Source organism: Cebus imitator, unplaced genomic scaffold (assembly GCF_001604975.1).
Source record: "Cebus imitator isolate Cc_AM_T3 unplaced genomic scaffold, Cebus_imitator-1.0 Scaffold15, whole genome shotgun sequence".
NCBI classification, from domain to species: Eukaryota; Metazoa; Chordata; class Mammalia; order Primates; family Cebidae; genus Cebus; species Cebus imitator.
In genome coordinates, this window is record NW_016107330.1 from 7,691,242 (window position 1) to 7,700,271 (window position 9,030).

A 9,030-nucleotide genomic window follows, 5' to 3' on the forward strand; every position below is an offset into this window, starting at 1 on the left:
ATCCCACTACTGATCAGCACAGGAGTTTTGACCTGTTCCGTTTCCAACCTGGGCTGGTTCATCCCTCCTTAGGCAACCTGGTGGTCCCCTACTCCCAGGAAGTCACCATATTGATGCCAGACAGTGCGGACACCCAATCGGCATAGCGCACTACAGCCCAGAACTCCTGGTCTCATGTGATCCTCCCCCCTCAGCCTCCCGAGTAGCTGGGACTACAGGCACGTGCCACCGCGCCCGGCAGCAACATAGTTCACACATCCTTCTGGCAACCCTGAGCAGGGGCAAGGTGTGCAAAATGTTCAGTAAAAAGGTTCTTTCTGCAACAAGGACTGTCGTCTGGCTGTGATAGCACATAGGGTCCCTAGGACTGCTCAACAGAGAGACAGAGACCAGAAACCTGGGGCCAGGGAGACCAACCCAGGACAAGGGGCAGAGGGCTGCCCTAGGCGTGTGGAAAGGCAATGGCGCTGCATGGACCCAGCCCTGACCATGGACCAAACTCAGTAGATGCTAACAAAACTTAAATGTGGGGCACTTTGGGAGGCCAAGGCGGGTAGATTACTTGAGGTCGGAAGCTCGAGACCAGCCTGGCCAAAATTGCGAAACCCTGTCTCTACTAAAAATACAAAAAATTGCAGTGGGCACCTGCAATCCCAGCTACTCAGAGGCTGAGGGAGGAGAAATGCTTGAACCCAAAAAGACAGAGGTTGCAGTGAGCCGAGATGGTGCCATTGCACTCCAGCCTGGGCAAAAGAGCAAAACCCTGTCTCAAAAAAACAAAAGCAAAACTTAAATGTAGGGTGTGCACTTTCCATGAGGCATTAAATGGCATCATTTGCTGAACGCTCAGTCTCCCAGATGCTCTGATCCTAGGATGGCACTGGTACTGACAGCCCAAAAGATGGGCATCACAGGCCCTCTTGGTGTTTAAGTGAATAGAGGAAGGAAGATGTAGCTTTTAGAGTTCCGCTCATACACATATATAACGTAATGACTTATTGTATAAACAGGAACTTAAAAAGCTGCAATAGACTGCTCTCTACTCACATTGAGACTAACAAACATGGCAGGGTACAGGGGCTCCCGCCTGTAATCCCTGCACTTTGGGAGGCTGAGGCAGGTGGATCACCTGAAATGAGGAGTTCGAGACCAGCCTCACCAACATGATGAAACCCTACTAGAAATACAAAATAATTAGCTGGGTGTGGTGCGTGCGCTGTAATCCCAGCTACTTAGGAGGCTGAGGCAGCACAACTGCTAGAACACAGGAGATGGAGGTTGCAGTGAGGTGAAATTGCACCATTGCATTCCAGCCTGGGCAACAGAAGCAAAACTCCATCTCAGAAAAAAAAAAAAAAAAAAACCAAAAACTAACAAACACGCAGCCTGAAGCAGGGCTCACATCTGTCATCCTAGCACTTTGGGAGGAGGCCGAAGCAGGCAGATCACTTGCAGCCAGGAGCTCAAGTCCAGCCTGGCCAACATGGCAAAACCCAGTCTCTACAAAAAGTACAAAAATTATTCAGGTTTGGTGGCACACACTTGTAATCCCAGGTACTTGAGATGCTGATCAGCACACAAAAATCACTTGAACCTAGGTAGGTGGAGGTTGCAGTGAGCCGAGATTGTACCACTGCACTCCAGCCTGGGCAATCACACAGACTCCACCTCAAAAAAAAAAAAAAAAAAAGACTAGCAAATGTGCCATTTCCACTGACAAACCAGCTTCAAGCAGCGTAGTTGGAGCCAGAGGTGGTCCAGGGACAGCCAGTGTCCCCCCCTCCACACTCACTGTCACTACCTTCTGGGGTCAATCTCAGCATGGGGTAAGGATCTTTTACTCTAATGACAAAACTCATCGCTCCAACAGTCTGGAGCTGTTCAGCTGACAACTGGAGACCTGGATATCCAAACAATCTTGCTTCTGGAAACTCACTCAAAATAGAATACAGGCGAGGGGGAAGCTCACCTGGCCTTTCTTTTCAGTTTTGTCCTAACATACTGTGTTTGGAGGGCAGATGTCTGGAGTCTGGCACAGCAGATTAGATGTCAAAGGAAAACAGTTCCTGTGTTCCAGTTTCTCCATACTTCGGCCATTGTCTTGTCTGGCCTGATCCAAGACCTTTTGACAGCTTTTGACAGGCTCTCCTCCACTGCCTAACAGGTTAACCCTTTCATCCAGAGGGCACTTTTACAAAGCATATTCCCACGTGCGATCTGCAGGGACCATTACGGGCTACAGCATTTGGAGATCCAGTTCCATCCAGATTTTGGACAAGGCCCTCAAACTCTGTGCCCGTTTCCCCAGCTATAAAGCAGACATAGAAAAGGTGTTATTAGACACTGCCTGAGCTTCTCTGGAGGAAAGCACTCTGCTGTTAACCCTTCAACACCCTTAGGAGATGGGCACTTACGGAAGGAAAAAAAACCTCTCCGAGTGTCAGGCTCTAAAACCCCAAGTGGAAGTTCTTGCTCTCTGGGGGTTATCTAAGAATCTGGTGAAAGCTGAGACCCTCTTCTGATAAACATGTCCCACACCACACCAAACTTGGAAAAAGTTCGGGGGCGAGGGGGAGGGACGATGTGGTGGCAGATGCCAGGCTCAGATCTCTGGCTCTGCAGGTTTTTACGGGAACTTTAAGTTGAGTCAACCACGACCTTAATTAAGATTTCACCCAACAGAAGCAGTGCGCGCAAGACCCTAGGAGATGCTTCTGCACTGAGGGGCTACCACAGAGCCCATCTCGAGTAACCTGCAGCTTCAGACCACCGGCGGCAAACAAAGCCAGAGCATCGCTCAGCCCGGGGGCTTCCCCGACCTCCCGGGAGGGCTCTGCGGAGCATGCGCCCTCGCACCCTGCCCCGGGGCCCGTCGCCCGCCGCCCCCGCCTTCCCGGCGCGCGAGTCGGCGCAAGGCCACACGGGGCATGCGCGGCGGCTGTCAGGCCCCGCCCCCCCCGGACGCCGGAGCCGAGGCGGCGGGAACCTCAAAGCCCCGGCGCAAACGGCTGCTCCCCGCAGAGCGCCGGCCGCCCCCTCCCCGCGACGCCCGGGCGCGCCGGCGGCCACGGACGTGTGGCGCCGCTGGCTGCTTCCTCCTCCCGACCGGGCGAACTTACCGAGGTCCCCTTTCCCGGGGCGGGGGGGATGGGCGCAGAGGGAGCCGCGGAGGCGGGGCCATGACCCCCTCGCGCGGGCTCCGGCCGCCCCTCCCCCGCCGCGGGCCCGGGCGCGCTCCCCAACCGCCAACCGCCCGCGAGGCGCCCGGGGTCGGATAGGCCGCGGCCCGCGCGCCCCGGCCCGAGCCCTTTTGTTGCGCGGAGGCGGAGGCAATGATTCAGCCCGCGGCCTGCACCGGCCCGGCCGCCGGGAGGGAGCGCGACGCAAGGCTGCCCCCGGCCGGAACGCGCGCCGTGCCGCGTCGCTGCCCCCGCCAGCCCCGGCTCCGCGCCTACCCTCCCGCCTTGCCCCGCACTCACGACGCGCTCCTTGGTGTGCTCAGGCTCGGTGATGACCACGGCCGCGCCGCCCGCCTTGCCTGCCGCCGCCGGCCGCGCCGCGCGCTTGCCCCCGCCGGGGGCCCCGTCGAGCTCCAGGCCGTCTTCGTCGCCGCTGCTGCCGCCGCCGCTGCTGCTACTGCAGCGCTCCGGCCGCTCGCGCTTCCTGCCCGCCGGGCCGCCGCGCTTCCTGGGCCCGGCGCGAGCCGTGCCGTTGCCCGAGCTCGGCTCCTCCCAGGCCGCCGCCGCCGCCTTCTTCCTGGGCATGGTCGCGGCTGGAGGGAGACACGGGGCAGCGGCGCACAATGGACGGGTTATAAACTGCGCGGGGGGAGGGGAGCGGAGACGAGCCACCCGGCCTCCACTTCCTCCCCTGCCCTCCCCAAAGTGGCGGCCGCGGGGTGGGCGGAGAGGGGGCGAGTTGGGAGAGGAAATCGCGCCCCTCCCTGGTCCCGGCGCGGCTCCTACGGGGAATCCCGCAGGGCAGCCGGGAGCCCCGGAGGCAATCCGCTGGAGGGAGAATGGAGACCCTCGGCCTGTCCTCGTTAGGTTTGCCCACAAAGCATCACAGTTGCAACCTGGCACCCCAAAAGTAAAGGGAAAGTAAAAGGAGCCTCCAATCTCCTAGATTTTTCATTAAAGGTGGCTTTGGGACACTTCCAAGATTCCCCCTTGGCACCTCGGTGGCAAGGAGCTCCCTGTCCCCGGCCACCCCACCTGCTGCTTTTGTCTCCGCGGCCTCCCCCCACTCAAAATCCACTCCTTGCATTTAATGCAACGCTCTCCCCACCCCGCGACAGCCCGGGAACCCCGTTCGGCCCCAGCTCGGCGGTTCCGACCTCGGGCTCTAGTTAGCCGAATCCCTCCGGTGGACTGACCCTGGCGAGGGGGGAAAGAGCCCGAAGAAAGCCGGACCCCAGCCCCAAACACCTGCTCGCACAACACGAAAAATAAAAACTTTAATGGTGCCCAACTCCCTCCCAGCCCCCTTGTCGGCTGTGCGGCCCGGCCGATCTCTGATCCGACTGCAAAGTGCCCAGCTCCGCCGCCAGCGTCCCTGCGCTTTCCCCTGTCTGCCTTTTTTTTTTTTTTTTTTTGATTTTGAACAATGGGATCTCTGTCTGTCTCCGATTAAACCACGTGGATCCGCCTTCCTTCCTCTTTTTATTCCTTCAATCCCCCAGCCCCCCTCCCCCAGGTTTTTATTTTTCACCTTTTCTCTGAAAAAAAGGGGGGGAAAATAAAACTTTCCTAGACCCCACAAACTGATCACTGTCGATTTTCAGCCCCTACCTGGTTGGAGTGATGAGAAACCGGAGAGAAAAAAGGAACAGAAGCAACTAAAAAACGGATCGGAGGGCTTTTTTTTTTCCGGCCCAGACGAGGGCTCCAGCCCACTCACCAGATACACTTAAAATGTAAATACGAGCTTCCAGAACAAATGCTACAACACAAAACAGAAACACATGTGCGGCCGCGCGGCAAAGCGAGCGCGCGGCGGGGCGGGAGGCGCGGGGTCCGGGGCGCGCGCGCCCCCTGCAGGCCGGCGGACCCGGCGCCGGCGCCCCCGCCCTGCTCGGCCCGGCCCATCCGAGCCTGCGCCCCGCGTCGCGCGCCCAGCCGCGGGTCTCCGCTCCGCCAGGCTGCGCCTCTCGCTGGCCCGCGAGCGCGCCTCGGGCCTTCCACGCAGTGCGGCCTGCGCGTCAGGGACTTCTTTGCGGCTTAGGAGGATGTTGGATTGTTTTTCCTGGGCACGTCTAGACAGGTCGCCTGAGGACACTCGCTGGAAAATAGTTACTTCGCTCACGCAGCAGCCAACAAGGGACGTGCCCTAATTGAGCGATTGGAATGAAAGATGAATACAATTTGAATAATTTTTTCCTGTGCAGGGAGAAGCTAAGTTTTATTTGCCTATGGATGTGTCCAGTATGTAGCAAAGTACTGTGACACGGAAGAATCACATGAAGGTTTGCTGTATTAGTGAATTAATTCGTCATTAATTTGAGGGCTGCGGAGGCACTGGAAGCTGGTTTTGATGGGAACTTTTCATTTTTTGGCAAACATTTACTGAGCCCGCGGTACATGCAAGACCCACAGTGGCTGCAGAGCCAGGGAACGCGGTTTCCACCCTAGTGGAACGAACGCACAATCTAACGGAAAGACAGATCATTAAACAAGTAATTACAAGAGTGATAAGCTTTACGAAGTGACACCTGTGTAGGAACATTATGGCGAGGGGATTTATCCTATTATAGGGTCAGGGAAGGCATTTAGGTGGAAAGTTATGCCGAACAATTTAAAGGATGAATAAGACGAGATGAAAGGGGGCAGGAAAAAGTATTCCAGACCAGGTGGGGTGAACGGGATGCTCCAAATCCCGAGATCTTGAGAGACACCTCCTGGGAGGGAAGCTGTCAGGTCGGGCTGGGATGAGAAGAGCTAAGAGGCTGAGGAGGTAGGCAGGGGTGGGGGACCTGCATAGACCCTCGTGAACTACAGTGAGGCTTGATCTCCTTCACGTGTCCTGGGAGGGGTGGAAAAAGGCTTGCTTGCTTCCTACTGGTCTCCCCCCTCCTCCTCTCCACCCCACTTCCATTACGATCTCACGATCTCACGATCTCACCATCACTGGCTCTCTTCTCAAAGCTTTTCTCCCGCTTCTTTTTTCCTTCGGCGTACTGCACAAGGAAGTGCCTTCTTTAGACAACTTCCTGAAGAAGGATAAAGTTCTAGGATTTTTGTGATTCATTCATTCATTGTTAGTGCAAGAAACAGGATTGGGAAGCATCAAGTGTCCTTTAAAGGAAGACAGAGAAACCAAGAGGCCCAAATCTAAGGTATTTGATTAAAGTCAAAAAGTCTGTGTGTCAAGGGAGCCGAGAGCGCTTACGTAAAAGAACTTTGGAAATGAGAAATCAACTGGTACATTTTAGAGATTTTCAGAAAGGTCAAGATGGAATAGAAGCACCCTTTGAAAGCCTCTTCTTAATAGACCTGCATTTAAAAAGATTTGAGAGATTAAACTTTGATGCTTTGATATAAAGCATAAGTAGAACCCACCAGAAAAGAATTTCGCCTAAATATGCCATCAAGTCCCCTTTAGGAATTGGCATGCTGATGCTTGTCAGCCGAGGCGGGTGGCTGGGTGTTTACCCTCTCAACACCCTGTGTGGCCAATTAGGAACAGCACTGACAGTACCTTTAGATTTCAGCCAGCAAGTCTTTTCCTTTTTTCTCCTGCCCCATTATAATGCTTTTTGCCAGCTCAAAAGACACATGCGTCAGGCACCCTGATGCAATGAGACGCTAATATCATATTGCATCATCTGATCCTAGGTGTGGTGCTCCTGAAACTGGTTTTTCTTGAGGTTATGCTGCAGTAGAAAAGCACTCTGGGAATAACACCCTGGAACTGGCCCTACTCGTCAGATGACAAAAGTAATTTTTGCAACTCCATGCCTCAATTCCACACCACTATTCTCCCAGGGAAAGCCTGTGTGACTCTCCCAGCTGTAATGGGTGTGCAACAGACATTCATCAGTTTGGTGTGTCATACTGCCACTTATGTAACGAATGTTACGTAGCGAGGTGCACCTACAGGCAAGCTGAAAATGACACTTCCTCCTTCAAACTGTGCGTGGAATTTCACCTCGCTTTAATTGAGCAACTTCTCCAGGGACAGGATGGTTTGGTGCAAAAGCTGGAGAGGGGAAGGAAAAGAAGGTGGCTGAGATTTCTCTGACACTTTGGGGCACAGGTGTCTGGCACTGTGCTGAGCATTTTACACCCAGAATTTTGGAAATGTGGTTCCAAGTGCCAGCCTGCCATCGCTCTTTGACCTCATCTTCAGCAAAATCATATTCTAAGTTAGATTCAGCCACACTTAAGCTCTCTTCCAGAGGTAAGGTGTAATTCCTTTCTTTTGTTCTTTTTTTTTTTTGAGATAGAATCTTGTTCTGTCACCCAGGCTGAAGGCTGACAGCATGATCCCAGCTCACTGCAGACTCTACCTTCCTTGCTCAAGCGATCCTCTCGCTTCTGCCTCCCAAATAGCTGGGACCACAGGCAGGCACAACTATACCTGGCTGCAGCCTCGACCTACCAGGCTCAAACAATTCTACTTCTTTGGCCACCCTAGTAGCTGGGGCTGCAGACATGCTCCGCCATGCCCAGCTAATTGTTCTAATTTTTCTATAGAGACAAGGTCTCACCGTGTTCCCCAGGCTGGTCTCAAACTCCTGGCCTCAAGAAATCCTTTTGCCTTGGCCTCCCAAAGTGCTAGGATTATAGGTGTGTGCCACTGTGCCTGGCTTTTTTTTACTCTTTTTAATGTGGCTACCACAAAATTTGATATTATATATTATATATTTTTTTTTGAGATGGAGTTTTGCTCTTGTTGTCCAGGCTGGAGTGCAGTGGCATGATCTCGGCTCACCGCAACCTCTGGGTTCAAGCCATTCTTCCACCTCAGCCTTCTGAGTAGCTGGGATTACAGGTATGTACCACTATACCTGGCTAATTTTGTGTTTTTTAGTAGAGATGGGGTTTCTCCATGTTGGTCAGGCTGGTCTCGAACTCCGGACCTCAGGCGATCTGCCTCGGCTTCCCAAAGTGCTGGGATTACAGGCATGAGCCACCGCGCCTGGCCACCTATTAAATTTTTTGTGGCTCATATTTTATTCCTATTGGACATGACTGCCTTTGAAGGCATAGCTGGAAAACCAGTAATTTCCTCCCGACCCAACTCTTCATGCGTCTGTTCTCTAGTCTCTCCTATGTGTAAAACGGCACAGTAGAGTTTGGGCTAAATTTCTCTTGAGGTTAATTCTGGGTTTCATATACCCTGATTCTGAGGACAGTAGTCAGTGGGGGATCCTGGTCATAGTGTTTAGAGAGCTGTCTTCTGGGAGATGAAGCTCTAGTCGTCCTATTTCTGACAGTGAGTCATGATCTTTTCAAACCCAAAGAGTCTTTAAATATTATAGTTGGACTTTTAGGTCCTCAGTCTGCCAGCCCTGCCTGGGCTTGGTATGTGGTTTCTTCATCTCTGTTTTTCTAGCAAGCACCCAGGGCAACCTGGCATGTAGTAAGCTGTGAATATATGTTTGTTCATATAAATAATATGCAGGGGAAGAACTGAATCCTGGAGAGACACTGAGACCTCCTGAGGCCACACAGCTGGCAGATGGGTGAGAATACAGATATCTGCATCAGGAGGAGCATTAGCAGAAACACTGAACGTGGCCAGGAGTGGTGGTGCACGCCTGTAATCCCAGCAATTTGGGAAGCTGAGGCTGGACGACTGCTTGAGCCCAGGAGTTCAAGGCCAGCCTGGACAACACAGTGAGACCCCATCTCTAGAAAAATTTGAAAAAATTAGCCAGGTATGGTGGCACAAACCTGTAGTCCCAGCTACTGTGGAGGCTGAGGTGAGAGAATCTCCTGAGCCCGGGAGGTCCAGGCTGCTGTGAGCCATGATCGTGCCACTGCACTCCAGCTTGGGTGACGGAGTGAGACCCTGTCTCCAAAAAAA

The 9,030-nt window shown here is 53.6% G+C and overlaps 1 protein-coding gene across 1 annotated transcript in view; it reads right to left on the minus strand.

The window, feature by feature from the left end:
- Window positions 1-4,996, minus strand: part of RCC2 (regulator of chromosome condensation 2) — a 32,192-nt gene extending 27,196 nt beyond the window's left edge. Inside the window, exons 1-2 of the mRNA XM_017505599.2 lie at window positions 4,791-4,996; window positions 3,480-3,772 (exon numbers count right to left, since the gene is read on the minus strand). Coding sequence (XP_017361088.1) covers window positions 3,480-3,764 — 285 coding nt within the window. The 5' untranslated portion in view covers window positions 3,765-3,772; window positions 4,791-4,996. The remainder of the gene's footprint in view (window positions 1-3,479; window positions 3,773-4,790) is intronic.
- Window positions 4,997-9,030: the final 4,034 nt, after the last annotated feature.